The sequence below is a fragment of the Cygnus atratus genome, chromosome 1 (genome assembly GCF_013377495.2).
Source record: "Cygnus atratus isolate AKBS03 ecotype Queensland, Australia chromosome 1, CAtr_DNAZoo_HiC_assembly, whole genome shotgun sequence".
NCBI classification, from domain to species: Eukaryota; Metazoa; Chordata; class Aves; order Anseriformes; family Anatidae; genus Cygnus; species Cygnus atratus.
The window spans coordinates 114,327,023-114,350,287 of record NC_066362.1 but is presented as its reverse complement, the minus strand read 5'-3'; the positions used below and the strand labels follow the sequence as shown (position 1 = coordinate 114,350,287).

At 37.4% G+C, this 23,265-nt stretch overlaps 1 protein-coding gene across 1 annotated transcript in view; it reads left to right on the top strand.

Moving 5' to 3' along the window:
* The window catches only part of DSCAM (DS cell adhesion molecule), a 401,851-nt gene that overhangs the window by 301,082 nt on the left and 77,504 nt on the right, over positions 1-23,265 (top strand). The window contains 5 exon segments of the mRNA XM_035546056.1: positions 1,018-1,088; positions 7,766-8,006; positions 9,724-9,870; positions 11,713-11,868; positions 19,825-19,958. Coding sequence (XP_035401949.1) covers positions 1,018-1,088; positions 7,766-8,006; positions 9,724-9,870; positions 11,713-11,868; positions 19,825-19,958 — 749 coding nt within the window.

Sequence of the window (23,265 nt, the reverse complement as noted above, 5' to 3'; positions counted from 1 at the left end):
TGTTCTGGTTCCTTTCACTACAGCTGTCATTTACTGCTGCTCCACCTCTAACAGCCCCATCTCACCCTTTTTATTGCTTTACTTCCCTTGTCATGCTATTAAGCTTAATTTAACTTTATACTGAGGCCACATTCTGCATCTAGGGAACTCTCATGGAACAGCTTGAGATTACTTCATTTCTTTCTTCAGATCTTCCTTTTGCAATGATTTACCTCGCTGAGCAAGCAATTTACTTCATACCTCTCCGTTCAGTCCCAGTCGATTCTTGATCTGCTTTGTAGCTGTCCAGCTGACAAGCAGGTGCCTCTAGACTCAGGGCCTTCTTTTCTCATTTGTATTTGAGTCATCATGCACACCCTTGGCAGCATATCAATAGTAGGTGAAACTCCTCCTTAACATGGGCTGTAGCACGCTTCTTCCACCTGATAGTTTTTTTTTTGTCTGATTCCCAGGCTGGGATACCTACATTGGTCAAGGGGAGGGTGGCAGAGAAGGATTATAAAGTGTGAAGGTTTTCATGTATAAAACATTTGATATCTGGTTGTATGTGCTCAGTCTCCAGCAAACAAAGGGGGACCCTCTGAAAAGTTCAGCATGATGAAGGCTGGCTGAGGAGGTCCAGTCTTTCCCACCTTTAAATGGGTTCTGCTACTTTGCTATCACTTCCAGGGCTCTGACTCATGAAAATACATCTTCCCTATTTACAAAACAGAAACACCATTGTGAGCATATCACTAAGAGAGAAAAGTCATTATAATTCACTCTTATTTCATTTGCAGGTTGCTACATTTTGGTGTTTGTTGTATTTCACTGTTGATCAGAGATGATACCTAAATAAGTAAGATGCTAGGCTCTGGTTTTCTTTGATCAAAGTAGTGTCTTCAGTTTGTCGTATGATAGTGTCACTGTCCAAGTCTTTGTGATGCTGGTATGTTAATATGGTAGCATAGCATATGAAGTGCAGAATTCTGAGTTCTGTGAGGACAGATTTGGTGTATCTCTTTTCTTTCTTTCCAGCTCCCGATGGTCCACCTCAGGATGTTCAGCTTGAGCCTGTATCTTCACAAAGCATTAGAGTCACCTGGAAGGTAAATACACACAGCCAAGAATAAAAGCTCTGACAATATTTTTGTGTATTCAGAGAGTATCCATTGAGATACATATTATAACTGTGGATCAGAATTATTTTATTTCGGGGAGACCTTGCAGATATTTTTACCAGCAAATCTTACAGTATTTGTCATTAAGACTGGTGCATTTTTTAAAGAAAGAACATTCCAGTAGAAAGTAAGAGCAGCAGACTCTTGCCTCTACCAATGAGAATTAAATCTCCTACTTCTGGTTTCAGAGGTAAGGCTATACGCATGGAAAATGAGCACTTGCAGAATTCCAGTGTGGTTTTGGGCAAATTTTCCTCAGACCATTGGAGCTAATGGGATTCTTTTTTTCCATTGCAATGGACTTTAGGAGAGAGCCATACTGACATCATATTTGCACAGAAAGAGCAATATAGTGTCTCAATATAGTCCATGAAAATTGATGAATCAGAGAAACTGATTTAAAAATACCAGCAACTGTTATTATTAAAAAGTTCTCAGGTCTTGTGATTCAGTTCATCATCTCTAAATTTTGATCAGTGTTCTGACAACCACATAATGTTTTAAATGCTTTCAGGATTATATCAGAGGTATTTCAACTGTTTGAATTGGTTTTGTACATGATCTCTGCACGGTGCAGGTGGACTTATAACTGCTGAGATGTTTAGCTCATACAGAGGAACCTTATCTGACAGGATTTTTCAAATAGTTCAATGATGTTTTTAAAACAGTGCATTAAAAATTCTATCTCCATGAGACATTTCAATACTAGGCTCAAAAAAAAGTAGTCTTTATCAGACATCTTATGCACAGGACACAAATATGATGCTGATTCTTGGATCTCTTCCACATTTTCAAATTACATCAAAACTGGTTTTCATTAGATGGATTGCAGAAAACCAAAGGCTTGTGGTCTCTAACCACAGGGTTACTTGGTGGGTGAAGTGAAACACAGTAATGTACTTATGAAAGGCATACATGAAGCAATGATTTAAGTTCAACATGGTAAGTAGAGAAAAGGAAGTAAATATTAAAGTAATGCATAGTGTACAGTGATTCTCAGCAACCAAAATAAATGCTTAATGGGTTGTTGCTTTTTAAAGCACTTGAGAAATGTAACTGCAATCAGATCTAGCCAACTATAACACCCAAGACTCTATGCGTGAACTTGTTTTAATCTTTTCCCTTTCTCTTATGGACATGTGGGTAGGCAGATTGAAAGGCTTTGTTTGTTTTTTTAAAGTTCACTTTGGGGAAAATTTTCAAAAGCAACAACAGAAGATAGGCACCATTGCTTTACTGCTGGTGTTTATAGCTGGCCTTTGTGATTCTGAAGATGCACCATTACGTTTTATAGATGCAGACATGTGCGGACAGCCACAGGACAATTAAAATTTCCATATATATTCTTATAACACTGCGTAAAATATGATTCAATTTTGTACTTCCAGGCTATATCAGCTACAACCTAGTGCCCTGATTTCTAGGTGTAGTCTGTAGAGCAGAAGCATAAGAAAAGAACAACTGGAGTTGTATTTTTGTGTAAACAATTCTCAGGATCATGTTTGGAACTAGTTTTGTGAATGCTTGTCAAGTAATGATCAGTATCTGCTATAGCAAAATAATCACAGAAATGAGCTATGTATCGAATATATACTCCATTGTCCCAGCGTGTCTCATGAGCTGAGTACAGAGAGGGATTTTCACGGCTGTAGTGAGCTCAGGTTGTGAGCTACTTGTGACCTTGGAAATGCCAGCTGGTAACCCTGCAGCACATATTAAGACCAGGAAGGCAGGTCCATGCTCTGAGAACACACCCCAGGTGAACCTGGTACCATGTACTGTGCAGACTCTGGCCAGACATGTGGTGTTTGCTGCAGGCAGCACTGCCAGACTGCACACCCAGTCTCCAGTGTCTTATTCCCAGAGACCCAACCCATGTTAAATGTTAAATTTGTGTCTGCACAGAACTGCTGTCTGCCTTATTTTTCCTTCACAGCCAAGGCTGTGCATTCACAGCACCATGGTGTCTCTACATCTGCCAAATGGGCAAGATGGCAGATCTTTAAATTTATTAACCAGTGGTGTCTTATGTGGTCATGCAACACAAGAGGAGCTTTGGCAGTGAGCTTATCTTGGTAGCATATCCTCTAGCCAGCGATAGATAGCTTATGGTCCCATCATGCCACAAGACCCTGTGATGTACTGTTTTGCAAGCAGCAGAAACTTGAGAGGTCTTCTTGTGAAAGGATCAACAGCAGAAGGCAATATTGGCACTTTACTGAAATTCTGCTCATTGTGATCTTTGTACTTTCAAGACCCTGAATGCTGAGCCTGAAACTATTTGCCTTGATTTACAATCATTGCCTTATCTGATGGCAGGTGTGGTGCTGGATGCAGTCAAAACCTAATTCTTTTGCTTGACCTGGAAGTTCCTTTGCAGATAAAGTTGAAGTCACAGCTGCCTTCCTGAGGGGTTAGTGCTCACTTAGTCCCACCTTTACTGGACAAGTTATTTTGTGAATGACAATTTGTAGCAGCTGTCCCCTAATTAAGAAATCCCAAGCCAGGAGTGAGCCATTCACTTTCCTTGAAATTTTACAGTTCTAGCCTAGGCAGAATATCTCCTTCTCTGGAGATATTCAAGGCCCGTCTGGACACCTACCTGGGCAGCCTGCTCTAAGGAACCTACTTTGGCAGGGGGGTTGGACCCGATGATCTTTCGAGGTCCCTTCCAACTCCTACAATTCTGAGATTCTGTGATTCTGTAAAAGATCACTTTTGGTCCAATACTCAACAAGGTACCACAAGACATCCTGTAGTTCTGTCCCATGCTGAATCCTGGCTTTTGGGTAGGTCCCCGTTATGCAGTACAGAGAGGAGTAGGACTGCTGAAGGCACTTGTTGCATTGTGCAACACCAAGTACTTGAGAGTAAAGAAATATTCCCATGAAATCAATGCTATTTTGTCATGGAGGGAAAAAACATCCAGTAATAACGTGGTCATATATATATTTTTTTTCAGAAGCATGTGGAGCTTTTGCCATAGAAACATATGATGATATTATAGAAAAGGGATTGTGTTCAGAACCATAGTTATGTTTAAAGTTGAAAAACCTAATTTAAATAGTGTTACAGCAAAAGGAGGAGAGAGCAACGTATCAATTATATTTTATCTTGTATTAAGTACTATTTCTGCAGCTTGCTGCCATCATTAATCTTCATTTAAAGTTTATTTTAGCCCCCTTTTTAGAAAATCCTAGTTAAACAAAGTTTCATAGGTCTATGTTCTATTTAATCCCTTCTCCCTGGTAACCAATGATAGAACACAAGGCAACAGTGCAAAGCTGTGCCAGGGGATGTTCAGACAGGATGTTAGGAAAGATTTCTTACCCTGAGGGTGGTCAAACACTTGGGCAGGCTTCCTAGAGAGGTTGTTGATGCCCCGTACAAGTGGTCAAGCAGTTAGATTAGATGATCTTTGTAGGTCCCTTCCAACCAAACTGTTCTACACTATTCCATGGCTATGTGTCCACATAAGATGTTGGGTAACAGACTGACCTTTTAACACTCAGCACTTTTGGTTGTCTATAATAATGCAGTGAGAATGAGAATTAAACAGGAATTCTCATTTAGGAAAGAGAATGAAAATTTTTGTTATTTTTTCATATGATACTTTATAAAGTAAAAGAAACCATTAAATTTAGGCATGTGAAATATTTGTTCTCTTCTTTATGCATGCACACAATTACTTTGTCATACTTTGCAGAAGTCATTGGTACCTTATTTTACAAATATTGCATTTTATGAGATAAGAAGTAAGATCATGGACTGAAACTTTTTCATAACATTCTACAACCACTGGCAAGGTTAACAATATTTTTTCCCATGAACATCTTTTAATGGACAAATGAATTTTCTACTGAAAATGGACCTATAAACAAGGAGGTATATACATCAAATGTGATTTATTTGTGCAAAAAGTCAGTCCAAAATGAAGCATTTAGATAGTGCTAACAGGGAACATTTGAAATTTTGTGGAGCAGAATATTTCAATGCTTTGTTCTGGAGTGACTCAGAGCTTGTTTTTTATTGTATAATATTTGAAAGTGGAAAAAGAAAAATAAAACAAAATGTTTATATTTTACTTAAAGAAAAAAGAATCCCCTGATCTAAAAAAAAATTACAAAAGTGTTTCATAAAAAATGGCAAATTCACCATCTTATTCCAATTAAAAAATAAGAAAGTATATAATTACAGAATTCCCAGTGAAAAAGCTATTGTGCTCTAGAACATTTCAATGCATAGTAAATTTATGATTTATGACTTACCATTATGTTTCATCTGCTTTACAGTATGATATGTGTATATGTGCTATATAGTTCTGTATTCCAGTATGCAAAAGGTGTACACTCACTTCCCTTTGTATGCAGTCCATGCCTTATGGTATATAGTGTTGTACATCCAGTATCTTAATGTGTGCTGTATGTGTCAGTAGGTAGCATATACCACTCACTAAACAATAAGTTAACTTCATTATCTGGTGTATGCATGTGTTTTACATGTGTTCTTTGTGAGCTCAATGTGCAGTGTGTGTTTGCAGCAAAGGCTTTTGATCAAAAGTCTCCTGTGGCAGTACCTGGGAAAGTTCCATTTGCAGCCTTTAACTCTGAGATTCTTTAGACCTTGAGACTTGCACCTGCAGCAGTGCTCATGTTAACATTTCAGTCAAGAAATTCCATGCAGACTGTAGAGGATTTGCCAAATTATGGTGGAATCTAACACTGATGGAGAGACGTGATGTCCTGTAATAATTAAACTGGTGCCTCCAGACTTTAATGCATTTAAAAAAGAGACCTGCAACATTGTCTGAAAGCTCTCATTCCTCTAACAATAATGTTTGAGTTGTCTGCTACTTTGTCCAAGCTCTTTCTTTTAGCCAGTGTGAAATGTTTATACATTAGTTTAATTTGGCCTTTTTGCCTCTCCTCATCAGTACTGACAATACACTGACAACTTTCTAAAGAATTTTTTGACAAAACATAGAAGTATTCAAACAAGAAAAAAATATTCTCTTAGATTACAAAAATAATTCTAATCCTTGCAATGTGCCTTACAAGGAGTTCAAGCCCTGAATCTGCAGACTTTTGCATGCTAAATCCTAATTTGGTCACCTACACCTGAGCAGAACGCACCATGTTTGTAGAGAGCTTATCAGTACCAGAAGAACTGAAATAACAGTGGAAATATTATTCTTGCTTCAAGTTTTGCTTCTGTTTCTGAAGGCAGCAGGAAGAAAGAAAATAAATCATCTTAAAGGATAATACAGTGAGTCAGATCCATCCAGTGATACCTTTTGTATATGGAGAGGGTGATTTTTGCAGAGCAATGATTTGTTGGTAGAGGATGAAAGGCAAATTCTATGCTGGTTTTATTAGCTCCAGTGAGACTTTGTTCCAGCAGAGGGTAAATACGCTGAAATAGACAGGTCCTGTGGCAGAAAAGGATATTCTTCTTGAGAAAGTGTTCCTCAGCAGATTTAGCTGGATATAGTAACATGAGAAAATTCTGTCTGTGCCAGTTGAACTCATCTAATGTTTCTCTTCGATAAGATGCATCACAAAGACCTTTTTTATGGGTCAGTGGAACAGATAAGCTCATGGGCATCTGGTGAAAATTTGAAAGAAGGCTGAAGGATTTGGAAGAGCTTTTTGTCCATGGATTATAAACTGTGACTTAAATTGTTTTTTTCTAATTACACCTAATATCCATTAGAATATCAGACAAGAACATAATCACATATTGAAATTATTCCGCTACTGTTTAAACGGAATCAAAACATGTATTTCTGTCAATAATGGTCTTTTTTCCTGAGTTGCCAGTCCTTATTTTACTGTAGACTACATTTTTTACTGCAGAAATTATGTCCACTAGTGGAGGTACAGGGAATCTTATACTTCGCCTGAGAACTACAGTACATAATTATGGCCAAAAAATGTGTACTGTCCATATTCTTGAAAGCCAGATATTGTACACCTTGTTTTCATAGCTATTCATTATGCAAATCCCAGCTTTCAAATTCATTATTGCCTTCAGCAGTCATTATCTAATCATCTTTGCACACTACACACTGAATGAACAGAAGCATATTTCAAAGCACAGCATAAAAATCTCCTAATACTTCTAGCTGAATAAACTTACATGACCACCTTCAACAGATCTATAAATGCCTTACTAAAGACATAGCAAGTAAGTGGTAGTGGCTTCTGACAAAATCAGAATTAGTTGTGAATTGTATGCTTGTAATGCAAATATACCCTTATCAGCTCAACTTTGATTGATTCATCTGATAGAAGAACAAAATATTCTAAATTTAAATTATAACTAAAAAATATTTTCTTATCAGATTTTTCTGTGTATGACCCATTTAATAGTCTTTCTTTTAACATAGGAATGCACTATGAAAACATCCTACATTCATATTTATATATCATTGTAAAATGTTTCTATGTCATATTGAGAGAAGATTTTTGAATTGTTACCTAGAAATAGACTTGCATTCAGTGATAAAATAATAGCTGACTTTGTGCGTATTTCAAAATTTTTAAGGGGGACAACTTGACTTTGGCAATAGATATTTAACATGTAATTTTTCATATCCTTTTTAGGCTCCAAAGAAGCACTTGCAAAATGGAATTATCCGTGGATACCAGATAGGTTATCGGGAGTACAGTGCAGGAGGCAATTTCCAGTTTAACATCATCAGTATTGATACCACAGGGGACAGTGAAGTTTATACACTGAATAACCTGAAAAAATTCACCCAATATGGCATGGTAGTCCAGGCCTGTAACCGGGCTGGAATAGGACCTTCTTCTCAGGAAATCATCACCACGACTCTTGAGGATGGTAGGTCCTTGATAAACAGCTATTGTGGGTCACGTGATTTCTTTATTTCTTTTTCCCTTGTTACATTTGCTGTTTGATTAGTGATTATTGTAGAGTGGATAGCAGAAGACCAGACTTCATAGATGTTAGACATAGGAGACAGCTGGATGGGAAGAGGTTAGCCAATGAGAGTGTACAATTGTCATTGCAAGTGATGCAGAATGTATTGATGGATTATATCCCAGTGTGGATAATATTGACTAGCTTTCATTAAGAAGCTTATTGCTCTGATGTTCTCATATTTGCAAATTTTGTGACCTCATTGTAGCTTCAAAGTCCACTTTGAGATACTAAGAAGTGTAGCTCAGAAAGGTAAAGTGATACTGTTAATTTTGTTGGCTTTGTTTTCAAATTAGTCTGCTGTGAAAACAGGAGCTCTTGTATTACATCTTGTCAACCTAAAAAGAGATATGTGTTTTTTTCAAGGATATCCAAACTAATGAGAGAAAAATCGTCATTTCAGACAAAATGCAAACTGTCTAATCTAAGGAACAATTTAGTGTTTGTTTGTTTGTTTGTTTTTTTCAAACTACGTAAAATTCACTCCTCAAACAATGAGAGGGAGTCCTCTAGTGGAAAAAGAGAATGATACCTTACCCAAAAAGAGACACAATATTTTAGAGGAGTATAAATGAAAACTCTACATAATCCTAAAAGATAGTGTAGGTGAGGTTTTCAGCTACTGTATATTAATGTCAGTGTAATGAATTAAGTGCCTTCTAGGAATCTGTCTTTTTACGTGTGGGAAATGGAGCAGCACACATCTGTTCTTGACAGCTATAGATTTTGAGGCATATACTTCATGGAAAGCTGGAGTTTTCCATTTACTCTGAACATTTCCAGGCCCAGACAGATCACCACAAGATATCGGAAGACAGTGTACACACAAATACATATATTTTGTATTATGGTGTGTAGTATTTTTTGCTAGAATCTGAATTTCCTTCAGAATCTGGCATGCATATTTACTTTTATTGGTATCTTTTTTTTGTTTGTTTGTTTGTTTCTTTTTTTTTTTTTCAATGTCCTCATTCAGTTTCAGGTCACTCTCAAAATTAAAAATGAGCTATAAGCACCAAAAACTAATACTGCAGTTATTGCTCTGATGCTAAATGACCAACAGGAAATGCCTTATGTTTCACTGACTTTTCCCACTTTTTCTAAATGTCAGTGAAAATATTTTATGAACATTTTTCATGGTATTTTTTCTAGAATTGGCCACTTTTCCCCTGCACTGATTTTAGGAGATTAGAATTGTTCAGAAAGATGGCAATATGGACACAAAATTCCAAAAATAAGTTTAAATAGTTTACAGAATATATTCTGAATATTTCAGCTTTAGGACCCATTTCAACAGACATGACAAAGAAACCATTAAAAGACTAGTCAGCTAGTGGGAAAGAGTACATCAAAAGTAATTCCAGGGAAATCAGCTGTACTTGCAGAAACATGGGGATTGTAGCAAGAATAAAGGCCCTGCATTTTTAACAGTGTGTAACTGCTAGTTAAATAATGGGTGGAGGGATAGCAATGCAAATTCAAAGTGTAGCTGAAGGGGATTCTGCTGAGAACAGTGAAGAGTGCTCTTTTATATAGATTTCTACTAAAAGGCATACATGAATGTGGTAAACATTGAGTTGTGTTCATCAAATTAAAAATGATGAATATCTTATTCCAGTGCCCAGTTGTCCTCCAGGGAATGTGCAAGCCACTGCAACATCACCAGAAACAATTTCTATTTCTTGGTCAACACTGGCAAAAGAAACACTGAATGGGATTCTGCAAGGATTCAGGGTTATCTACTGGGCCAATCTCTTGGATGGAGGTAAGAGAATTCAAACTGTCACCGAGTAACAAGTCATATATAGCATTTGTACCACTTATTCTCTGTTGTGAAGGCATTGTACTTACTTTTCTCTTTGGTTTAGAGAAAGCTTCATATACCCATGAAGGAAGCCATCTTCTGTAGAGCTTTAACATGGTAGGGGACATTGCAAAGCTGACTAGAGAGGTATTTGAGGAAGGCTTCCACCATGAGGTTGCAACAGTCCATAGACCCGTCAAAGTACCCAAAATGACTCAAGCAAATTTCATCAGTTACATAGCTCAGAAAGTCTTTCCTAAAGAATGACGATAGAAAGCTAGAACACGCTTGCCTAATCCTGTATTGTATTTTAGCTTTTTTTTTGATTTTTGATTAGCCAGTGGCAATTGGTTATTGCATTTTTTTTCTTTCCAGAATGTATTTAGTCTCTGCAGTGAGGTTAAAAGAAGAAGACAAAAAAAAAGAAAAAAAAAAAGAAAAAAAAAGAAGAAAAAAAAAGATTTTGGGAAAAGGCTTGTTATTTTCATATTAGCCTCTCCTGTTGTGCTTATATTTTGTACTATTAGCAAAATTCCTAGGGAAATAGAGTTCTGATCTGAGAATGAGGGGAATGACAAAGGATATCTGAGATACCTTAATAATCTGCCATATCTGCCATTTATCACATGATGATAATTCTATATGTGGTCCCTTCTTGTATATTAAGCAGTAGTAAGTTTGAGATGCACACGCCTTTATTCTTTTTTGCCCTGCTGAATTTTCACAGTTCTAGGGCAATGAGCTGTCTCCCTTCTTTTGTATGCATCAATCAGGATCATAGTTCACTGTAATATACAATTGTCCTGTAAATTCTGGCCTCTGTTGGTATGGCAAAGGTAACTTGGATTGGAAGAATAACCCCGAGGCCTTTTGCTACTGCTGGTAATGCCAGAGTCAAAAATATTTGGGAATAAGCCACCAGATTCCTTTGTATATTTAAACATAAAGATAAAAAATATATTAGAAGCATGCAAACAATGTAGACATGACTGACATAAAACTAACTTTTTCAGTGATGCCTGCAGTATTTGGAACAGATCTTATGTGAATATTATCAGTGCACATCTAAGCTCCTACGTGATGTCTTACAACATGATGAAAAAAGATGATGTGCATGCAATGTTTTTTTCAGCTTTATTTTCTGTATGAAATATGTTCCAAGCTTTTTTGCTGTATGGGTTGTAGTTCTTAGCCTGTTGCAAAAACAAATCATATGAAGTGCATCATCTTTCTGCAAATAAATCTGGTTTTACTGTGCTTAAATCTATTGTTAGCTGGTATTACTGCCATCAAGTGCTTTGCAGAAGTACTTGATACATATTTTAAAACAGAGGCTTTTTTTGTTTGTTGTTTTGTATAAGAAAAGTTATTTCTTAAAAATGGAAACACTATGAAAATAGCTGACTTTCTCATTTTTTGCATTAGATAATATATAATATTTTAATATATAATAATTTAGCATATTCAATTTAATATATAATAATTCAGTAACATTTAATTTATAATAATCTCTTGTTATCTGTTCTTTATAAAAAAAACTTATAATTTGTAGAAATTTTCAGTTCTATTATCTGTATTTAAAATTTAAAACATTTTGAAACTGAAAACTGGATCTTCTTTGAACTGTAAGAAGTCAGAACACAAAGGAATTTATTTTAATTGATTATAATTCATTGCTATTTTGTAAAAATGAAACATTACTTCTCTGATATGATTTTCAATCCTCAAGATTTTTACAGTGGGTACCGATAGCTGGGAAAAGACTGACCTAGCAAATAATTCAAATTCCTTTTTATTTTACAGAGCTAGGAGAAATAAAGAATGTCACCACCACGCAGCCATCACTGGAGCTTGATGGTCTGGAAAAATATACCAACTACAGCATACAGGTGTTGGCTTTCACACGAGCTGGAGATGGAGTGAGAAGTGAACAAATTTTCACCCGCACTAAAGAAGATGGTAAGGAATAAAACAGTTTCCATTCCCACTTCCACAAGATGCTTGTATGCCTCAGGCTTTCAAAATAGTGCAAATATTGTATAGAAACAGCCAGAGTGATATTTCTGTCTGAAGGTTTTGAGTTGGGAGTGTGCAGAGAGCAGTCTGTACCCACAACTTTTGAAACAATCACGGTGTTTCCAAGACTCCAGTTCAGGTTAGCTAGAAGTTTGTAGATAATTCTAATGATGTGAACAGGTTTGTCTCTATTTTTGTCTTGAAATACTTCAGGATTTTATATGAGAATTTTGAGAGTTTTTGAGTTGATTTATTCAAAATGATTGAAAATGGGGAAAGGTGGAAAGACTATTCTGGGACTTTCATGTATAACTTATATACATCTAAGACTTTCTTCAGTATAACAAAAATTTCCTCCAAACACTTCTTCTTTCAAAAGTAAAATCTTCTGCCATTTTTCATAGACAAGAGCATGGAAACTGTAAGTCCTAATGTTGAAAATTTATGAAATTCTTACTGGGAAAAAAAAAAAAAGTTTCATAAGCTCTTTCCTATAACTTTAGCTATGGAAATCAGTTCAGGTTGCCTCAGTGGGATGCCACATACTAGGCTATTTCTCAAGAACCAGAATTTCAAATTCAGGTTGTGTTTTCTCCCTAGCCCAATTAAATGCCTGGAAGAAGAAGAAAACAAACAAACAAAAACAAACAAAAAAAAAAAAACATGAGAATGCCCAAATACTTCAGTAAAAACTTTAGAAAATCTGGGTGCTATTACATAAGAATTTCTTGGCAGAAATAAACATTCACACAGTCCTAGCAATGAAGTTACTTCACTAATATCAGATAGGAAAATTCTCCAATTACGAAATTTTTTTCAAGGAAATTAGTCAATAGATTTTTCATTGTTACTCATCCAGTTTACTAGTCGTTCATGAACATACAAATATATTTTACTTTTTTTTTTAATTACTTTTAATAAGATCTACAAAAGTGCCTAAGGGAGTAAATTCAGTGATTAACTGACGTGGTGAATGTTATGATTTTTTTCCAATAAAGTATTAAGGGATTCATGCTAAAATTTACATTCATTGGAAAGCTGTAGATGTAGTTGTATCCAGGGGGTATAATGCAAATCAAAATTGAACTTCTAAACATTTTTCTCACATTATCACATTACTTATTTGCTCCTTGTTCTATTTTCATGTACTTAATGATTTCCACTACTTTGATCAAAGTTGTATTAACAGCAAAAACAGTCAGTGAATGTCTTATAGCTGAGAAATGTGAGGAAATTTAGGAATATAACAATGTTGGTTAATGTGTGTCTACTTCCAGCACTCACTAGATGTAGGCATCACTGAGATCCTGAATCAACTTGTAGTAATGGCTCTGTATAAAGCTGTGTTGAGATACTGCAGCTAGTCTGAAACTGCAAAGGACATCAATTGATCAGCCATAGACTTGTGTATCTTAAACCTGGAGCCTACCCTAAAGTCCTTTAACTAACTTGGTGCACAGGAGTCTTGTTTCAGGTGTTCTTGAAACAAATGATGATTGGAGGTAGATGGTGTTATCCCAAAGAAAAATCTAAAAAATAATAAAAAAAAGTAAAATATAGAGAATTGTATGATCACCTGCTGCATTTTCAAGTTACTTTTTTTTTTTTTTTTCTTGAGCAGATCCCAGCAGGCAACTTTTCCCTAAATGTTCTCTGAATACAAAAGCTCTCACCCCAGAGCCTTGGGACTGGGACTTAAGCCATAGGCAGACATGGGGATTGCCCCACACTGCTCCAGAAGCTCAGGGGCAGGCTGTTCTCAGGGAGACATAAACCATGTTAGAGCCTCCCTGCAGTCAGCAAGAATGTGCTTGCTTTTCTACACCTTTGAGCAACATTGCAGCCTGTGTCTTTATGTGTTAAATTGGCCTGATGGTCCTGCTGCTCTATGTTAAATTGGCCAGCCAATCCAACGCTGGGATAACACATTTCTTGAAATCCTCAAAAAACCCAACTGCAGAGACAACCCCTGGGTCAACACTTTATGGCACATATGCAAAGCAAGTCATAAGGTCTATCTGTGAAGGCCGTGCACTGGTTCCTCACAAGTTACAAACATGGTGCTACCAAAACTTGCCTGGGTGCAGACAACATTTTGTCTCTGTGTGAGGTTCCTTTGGCTTCTGGGATTGAACAGATGGCAGAAGTGGAGCCTGCAGCACCTCTGTCTCTTACTTGGGACAACAGATGAATGTTGTAATGCTCCTGAAAGTTTCCTGACACGTGACCAAGACCATCCACTTGCTCTAAAGAGGATCAGATATCTTGCAGTCATTGCTGATGTTTACTAAACTTTTCTCTAAAGCTTGCAGTGCTGGGGACTCCATAGCCTCCCTAAATATTCTGTATCAGTTAGGGATGCACCATAATGCAATCTCCTTTGCTGCAAAGTGGGTTGGGTACTTCTCTGCCCTTCTGGCCAGGGATGCCAATGGAAAACTACCTGCTTTATAACAGTATTTCCTATTGGAAGTGTTTCTGTGTCCATTGCTCCCTCTCCCTGTCACATACACCATTCCATCTGCACTGATCTGTCGCCAGTTCAAAAGTTCTGAAACACCTTTTCTGAAGCCCCCCCCCTTTTTTTTTTTTTTCATTTTTCTTAATCCTCTTCTGCATAGTTTGCTTCTCCCTAATTCCAGGTGGCTCTTTTGCACTCTCTCTTTCTGAGATCAGACAGGCCCTGAGATCTGGGAGACACATAGTCCCTGCCTGTGTTTGGCTGCTGTGCAACAGCTCATCTCTCATTTGTAATCCTTCTGGCAACGAAGCCAGTAGTTCAGCAGTAATTCACCCTGAGGCAGTGTGACTAACCTTTTCAGATGTTTTGTGATGCCTCACAGTGGTTCCAATCATCAAATCTTTTGTCCAGAAAAACTAAACTGAAAGGTGTTGCCAGAAAGTGCAATGATTTCATCTTTTGCTTCAGCTTCACAATTTTTTAAGAGCAATAAAGGCCTAGTATGGAAAATGCATAAAGGGCTGCCATTAAAAATAAGCTCAAGCCCAAATCCCACATCTAAACATCCTTTAGGCTATGGAAGTTAAATGGGAAAAGAGCATTCAAATTGCCAAAGTATATGCATCTAACAGGTGCCTCAGTCCTCAGGAAGAGCAGGCATTTCTTCTGTAATCTTCTGTGAAAAAAAGAGGCTCCTGTGGAGGATTATTCCATAGGCCTAATTTCAGTAGGTCTAAAAGATCCTGCTCTAAAATTAGTTTTGAGTAGCCTCTCATCATGAGGAATACAAGTAACTGAAATCTTAACATAACTTAGATATGGAAACCTTGTAGTTCTGCTCCCAGACCTCTTCTAGTTAAAAGTATGACACAAGATATTCCACCCTCCTCTAATAAAAGTTTGTTAATCTGAGACATTTTTGAGTAGTTTCCAAGCCCTCTGCATCATTATTACTATGAGGCCATCTCACACCATTGATTTCCTTTTTTCATTTCCTTTGGATTAGGGGAAACTTTTCATTGTAAAATCAATGGTGCAGCATGTTCCCTTGCCACTGTTGAAAGGCAGATCATAGCCTCCTGTTACTTCCCTGCTGGTGTTCAGCTTAGAGATATCAGCCCAAAATTTCTTTAGCAGGCCCAAAGTCTCCAATGTGGCAAAATAAGCATGTCCCGGGGAGTAAAGCAGTCAGCCTGGGTAAAATTAATTTAATGCTTCAATTTTATATAACATTTGATACTGATTTTAGACACCAGAGGTCAGACACCACTGCTGATCTGCTTACAAAATGGGAATAGTTGTAGCAAATAGTAGGAAAGGAGCTTTCTTCTAAATGTGATCATATTTGGGCTTTTTTTTTTTTGCCTTTTTTTTTGCCTTTTTTTTTTTTTTATCCCCATTAGCCTTCTGAAGAAGAAACTGCTTTTCTTAAAGTCCCTTCTGGCAGAAAAATAAGTGAAGTGGAAATGTCCAACTTTTAAGAACTGATTTTGGTATTGTCACTTTGCACAGAGTTTCTAATAAGCTGGTCCTCTTCTTCATCTGAGGACTTATTTTTCTAAATCATTGAAAATTGAAATAGTTCTTCAAATTCTTTTCCTCTCAGTGTTCAAAGTATGGTCTCAAAAACTACCCCACTTGGTAGTGATGGGGGTGACAAATTCCCTCTGGTTCTGCACTGCAAATGAAGTATTGTGAAACTGTATTTGAGAGGATGAATTTGTTTCCCATACAAGCTGGACACATCAGCCAACAGCTTGGCTGGCAGGAGCACTTCTGATTTTGTACGGAAGGGAGTAGTGGAGGACATGGCCTCCAGAGCCCCATCCCAAGGAAAGCTTCCTGCAGTTGGCAATTTTTCCTGGCACAGGTTGCTTTTGATTTAGTGCCTGGTAGAGGTTTATGTGATGCAGGAGGATGCATGTTTCTTTTTTACATCAGTTTCTTTTCAGAGATTGCATATCATATCTATCTGTTTTATTTTCAGAGATCTCTGACTTTATCTTATCGACTAACAAAAGAAAGTACAAACCAATAAGTGATCCCCTTGTCAACTGGCAGAATTTGGTGGGAATGGTCTAATTAATAGAGGCCAGTTTAGGGGGAATGAGGGATGGACAGCATCTGTGAATGTATTTTAGCTAGTATATATCTAAATTGCAGATGGAATATTTATACGAACATAGATACTACTGGAAAAGGTCAGGATTTTATTTTGTTTTGTTTTTCTTAAATGTAACATTGCATAGGATGGTCTTGTGTGGTACAAAACCTTTTAAGGAGCAGGGTTTGGTTTTCTGATATATTGGTGATATCACTCTTAAAAGCACAGCATTTAGTGCAGTTGCCTCCCTGCTGTGCAGTACTGTGAAGAAAAATGGTGATAATCATCTCACTGCTTATGAAAACGGGAATGAGAAAGTTCCTGGAGCTCCTCCCCATTATCCCACACATCTAAATACACTGTTCCCTGGACTAGTTGTATCAGTATAATTGCTTTTCTCTGCGTTTGCATTTCAGTTGCAGTGTCACGAATACAAAGTGTTCTCCTCCACATGAAAGCTGTATGCTATTTCTATGTCTCTCAAAGCCTTGTTAGCTGGAGAATGAGAATTTAAAAACTTTGATTTTAAATTCACCAAATCTGCTCTGGAAGAAGGAAAAGTCAGCTAAAAGCAGTTCTCAGTGCTCAGCCCCGTTTTTTCTCCAGCTTCTTATCGCTGTTTTACCCCTGGTGACCAAAGGAAAAAGAATCTCGTATAGAACACATTTAGCTTGTCTTTTCTGGGATCTGTGGGAATTAGTATTCTAAATAAAGACCTGTGTGGAGCTCAATGAGACAGCCCAGGTCTCTTACTACTGAGGTCTCAGTATGGCTGAGCAAAGCTACAGGGTGCAATGAGAGAAAATGTTTTGTTAGCATAGAAATATGTTTCTTTTCTCACCAAGGAAAGGTAGGCACCACATTTCCCCAGCACAACTTCTTCAGATTTGAAAGGAAACCATGTTTAGTAAAAAACGTTTCAGCCAGTGCTGCGTTAGCTCATAATAGTCTTGTTTAGGTCAAGGGAATGACGATGAACAATGACTTTACCCTCTGGACTGAGGACAGAGGTGCTCTGTAAGACATCAAATGAAAGCCTGCAGAATTCTTGCCAATGAAATATAAATGCTTCCTCACACGCTTTCATTTCCACATGTGCAACATAGCAAACAAAGGTACTGCAACAAAAAGAAGAGTAATAAAGGAATATTTGGAATAATTTCAGCAGCACTGCCAAAACTGTTACCCAGTTCCAGTCCCTGCACCAAAAAGGTGGAAAGGGTCCTCAGATTAGAAAAGGTTCAGAAATTTGACTATATGGCTTCTTGAATTCTTTCTAGCCTCCCTTTCTGCTAGTCTGTATACCAAACAGAAATACTGTCCAATGACAAGTAATATCTTCCACATGTGTCCATTGACTGGAAAATGCTAGATGAATACTGAGTTAATCCCTCAACAGCTGACAGCCATGACCAATTACCATCAGAACCTGTCCCTATAGATCACACCCTAATTTAACAATAAATTACTTTAACCTCATACATCTATTTGCAGTGATTTCCAGAAAACATTACTAACTGTAAAGGAATCCTCCAGTGGGTTAAGTAATTACCCTGGAGAGCTAGCTTTCACTCTTCAGCAGCGGGAGCAAATAGCATTTCTAATGAACTGGGTATAAATAACAAGTTGAATGCTGTCAAGCATCAATATTTACTCTGCATTGGATAGAACTGCTAACTGAATTAGCCCCTTTGCAGCAAGGGGCTGGGTTTGCATGCAATTATAATCATGACATTCTCACTTGATGCCTTATTAGCTGTTTCAACACATTATAAATAGAAAATGCATATTCAGAAATGTTGCACTGACTGGTGCTTATCTATCAGTTTTCTTGCATCTTCCACTAGTACCTGTACAGACATAAAACTGAAGGTTCCTTTATATGATTTTTACAGTCTGAAATAGTTAGCTACATAGCTAAGCAAAGTTAGGTCCCAGACAGTCTGACTTCTCCTTATAAGCAAATTTTTGTATCAGCGTAATATCTATTTATTTAAATGAGGTAGAACAAAGATTGAGGACCACCTATAAAGATGAGCTTGCTGGACGAGGTTTTGTCTATCTGAAGTACACAATCAATGTTCTCAGTTAATGTAGAGAAAGTTGATCAAGCTCTGGAATTGTTATTTTACTGGAAATTCTAATGTTCTGCTTGTTTTATTTTAAATTTAACAAAAATATGAAATTCCTTATGACCCAAAATGTCTGCAGAGAAGAGAATCCATGAAAATGTTTCATTTTGTCTTTAATACCAAATGTAATAATTTCTATGCAACATACCTATTTTAATACTTTACCATAAATATTCCACACGTGCAATACTAAAATATCTTCCAAATTGTTATGATTGTAAATCTATTTTAAAATATTCTCCTGTTCAGATTTTTTTTTTCTGGGAAACTTTATTTTACCCTTCCTATTTGGTTTAAGTATAAGCTTATATGTATGTGTAACTTCATGAGTATTCTAGCATGCAGGAATTTTGTTCACATACAGGAGCAACTGCAAAGTTAGAGAATATTATAGAGCATAACATAAGCTTGAAAAATAATATATGCTCATGAATTTAAAGTCCTTCCCAAAGTGCAAGTCTGCGAAGAGTTAGGATTATGTACCAAGAATTTAACATTTCCTAGTTTAAGTATTTTCCAGTTTCAGAGAATTGTTTTTTCTATTTGTCAGTTTTCAATATCTTATAAAGATAGCTACTACTAATAGCAAAATAAATATGTGCTCACATACTGCAGTGTTAGATACAGGTCTGAGCTGTTGAGGGCAAGGCTAGGGGAAGGAGACTGTGAGGCCATATGGCTGCTCGCACATTATGCTACTGGGTGTACCTGGGTCACATCAGGCAGTGCTAATTGCACAGGACTACAGCTCGTTTGCTCTCCACTTCATTACATTCACAGCTCTACTGTGTATAGCCATTAAGCTGTTCACATGCCTATTATTTATACAGCATATAATCATTTGGCATGAGTCATTCCTTCAAAATTGAGCTAACATTTACAGTATTATGTTGTTTGGCGATTTTCACTGGCCACAGATGATGCAGTTTCATGTATGCAGGATGGGGATGATGCTACACAGAAGTTTAACTGTCAGTGGCAGCTTCTTCTTTGGGGCCCTCTGAAGCAGAGGCTTTCCCCTCCTTCTAAAGGAGAGGCTTTCTCCTCCTACAGATAGGGGAATAACCCTTCAAACCCTCTCCTCCAGCATGGGCAGTGTGGAGGCTGCTTCTTAGTGCAGAGTGTCCCCCTCAATCCAGAGGGGCAGGGTTACCAAAGCAGCATACTTCTCCGACCCTCTCTAACACAGCTTTTTTCTCCAGTTCCAGGTCCTCCTGCTGGTGTTAAAGCAGCTGCATCTTCAGCCTCCACCGTCTTTGTGTCCTGGCTCCCTCCCCTCAAGCTCAATGGCATCATCCGGAAATACACCGTATTCTGCTCACACCCCTATCCCACGGTAAGTCCCACAACACAGCCACACAGAAAGGCTGCACAGATTTGCAGAGCTAAAACTGTATTTGCAGATGTTCAGTGCTTGATATTTTGTCACTTACTTTCTTGCCATTTGCTTTTGTTGAGTTTGGTGGCGCTTGTTTTATTTTGTTTTGTTTGTTGTTGTTGTTTCCTCTAAGAGTAAAGGGGGATTCTGGGGCTAAGAAGTTGTTTTTTTTTTTTCCCACCTATCAAACTTTTACAGTAGTTAAAAGATATTGCAGAGTGCTGACTTACAAAATGTTTCCTAAACAGGATCAGCTGCAAGCTTTGTAGAGCTCTGTTGTATCTGGAAACATGTATTTAAGCTCCTAATTGCTGAATTGGATTAGTGTTTTCATCTTAGTTTCCTACCCTTTTGGCCCGGGTATTCATGCGTGAAGGAGCATAATGACTTATGAACAAACATATTTGCTTGTGAATAAGCTTATTTGTGGCAGGAGTATTTGCTCATTCTAGGTTTACACACTATTACTTTCTGAGAATGCGATGAGAAAAATTGAATCGATTATCAGGCATCTCTTTCTCTGAATCACAAAAGACTAGCTATCATTAAAGACAAGGGTCAACTGTTCTTTTTAAATAGCAATGCATATTTATTTTAATATGCTTTGACAAAGAGTGTATTTAGGTTTTATCCAAGGTTTTGATTTAGCTTTTAAGTAGGGCTCCCCATCAAATGTAGTTTGATGCAAGTTGCAAAACACAATCTTAGTTTAATAGACAATAAAGTTATTGTTCCACAGCTAGTAAGAGTTTGACAGGAAACTTCCAGTTGTGCCTCAGGATTGTTTCCAAAGCTTGCTGAGACAGTAGAAGGCCTGAGGTATGTCTGCATGGCACCTTGCAGGCAGACACAGGCTCACCCAGCCCACTCTTCTACCAAGTGAACTAATTCTGAAAGTACTCAAGGAGGGATGGAATGAAAACCACGTGTGCACTGATGGCTAAGCTCAAACTCATACATTCTGATGTAAACAGGGTTTATTGGTCATTTATGAAGCTCAGGACTGGAGATCATTGCTTTATTTATGATTTGGGAGTGCTGATTCCTAACTCTATTAATTTAGTAATTGTAACAGTGCAAACCAAAATGTCTTGACTGTACAGTTAAAGTGCAAACTGACCAGAGATTTTTCTGTCATGGCTCATCCACTTCTATGGCGTGCAGTCGGTTAAAGAGGTCACATTTTACAGAACTGGACCTTGCTTTTAGGGCTCTCATCAGAGTGGAAAGTAAATGCTTCACCAGTGGTTGGAAGGAACGCCAGATGGTGCTGCTGGCTCGTTAGCTACTTAACCACACAGAAAGCTGCAGTGTTTCTTTTTTTTTTTTTTTTTTTTTTTTCCCAGTATATTTACATCACCAGGAAGATAAACTTTCTACCTGCACATTTGCTCTCCAATTTGCTGCTCTTTCATCTATAGAACTACCTTTTCATGACTACTTATTGTATGGGTACACTTTGGAGTACCTCAGAACAAAATGTGATAGATGATGACAGGAACACTTACCTTTTTTGCTTGACCTGTACTGAATTCTACTTGTATATTTTTGTGATGTTCATTACAGGGTGATGAGAGGTTGTCATTGTATTCCATAGCCCACAGTAGAAGCACTTGGAGATGTTTGTGGTTTTTATTAATTACTGGTATATACTTATATAGCTATCCTACTGGCTCCCTGTGTGCTTGAAGGGGTGTGTGTGTGTGTGTGTGTGCGCATTTATATCTGTGAAGACAGTCCCTGTACTATTTCTTAGTAGTGCTTCACAGATCAGCATTAAGGGAGGCTTTACAGAGCTGGTCTGTATCAGTCCTGTGTCATGAGCAACGCAGTGATCATACTCAGTTATCTGTTTTCAGATACCAGGTTGCACTTATCTCTAAATGCAAGACTGCAGGACACATTTAACACAGGACCCCCCACCCACAATTTTATTTCTAACAAAATGCTTTGTTATCTTTCATCCATAAAAGTATTGTTAAATAAAAAAAAAAATAGTAGAGTTACTTTATGAGCTAGTTTTACAGTGGAACAAGTCTGCTGCAGAGGTGCTTACATGCCAGCACTCCTGTGCAAGTGTGGTCTATGTATCCCATGGAAGTTCTTGTATTCACTGTTCATAGAGACAAGCAACTGACAGAGAAAATGGCCTTAAAGTAAGTTGGGGAGGGGAATAAACAGAAGACCTATTTCCTTATCAATTCTCCTGCCACCATAGATTTTAAATGTTGTAGTTGGAGGCATGGAGCTATATAAAATTCCTGAACAGACTTCTTCCCTCAGTCAAAGCCTTAGTAGCAAGATAACTTTGCTAAATATCTGCCATTTAAATAGAAAGCAGCACCGGTGAAGTGAAAGAGAAAAGAGCAATGGTAAATGAAAACTTATGGGGAAGTTATCATCTTTGCAGATTAAATTTTACAAACAGTATGTGGCTACTGAGAACAAGTCAGTACAGTACATTTCAGACAATGTTCTTTGGCTAACAAGATGGTCAAAGTTCCTTTACATAAAAATGTTCTTTTGGTATTTATGTCACCATAAGGAAAACAAATTAACTCTGTTGGTCATATTGTGCACATTTTTACTACAAAGGACAACCCTCACATGACCTTGAGATACTCTAAGACAAAGATTTGCTGTCTCTTGCACAGTTCAGTTTGCTTTGCAAGGGTAGAAGCTAATAAGACTTTTGCTGCCCCTGTTTAACTATTTTGAATCTCAAGGACAATATCTGCCTGGTATGGTTCAAGAAGCAAGAATGATTAATGTGTGGAAAAATAAAAATTATTCTCCACTGCAGTCTATTCTGTAGGAAAGATAAACAGCAAGCAAGGATCCAATATTACCCTGTTTATATGTGTTGCCTATATTATTATATAGGCATTATTAAATATAACTTTCTCTTTTTTATTCTACAAATACAGAAAAAATACAGAGCTACGAGTACTGATGTATTTACATACAAGCTGTCAGCTAGCCCTCAGTGCTAATTGAGTTAGATTTCTCTTTCTCAGCCTGGAAAATTGCAGTCTCGGGACAGTTAAAAAGCAACATGGAAAGAAACCTGGCATGTGCTCAAGGTAGGAGAACAAAGGTTCACTGCTGCAGGAAGGGCTGGGAAACATTGCAACAGATACAGAAAGCAGGGAGAGGTTAAGACACGAGTAAATATAGATCAGCTATATAATTAGAGTGTCAACAAACACTATGGCATCACTCAGTCAGAAATACACTTTAAAATCTATTTTGCTCCCTTGATTAG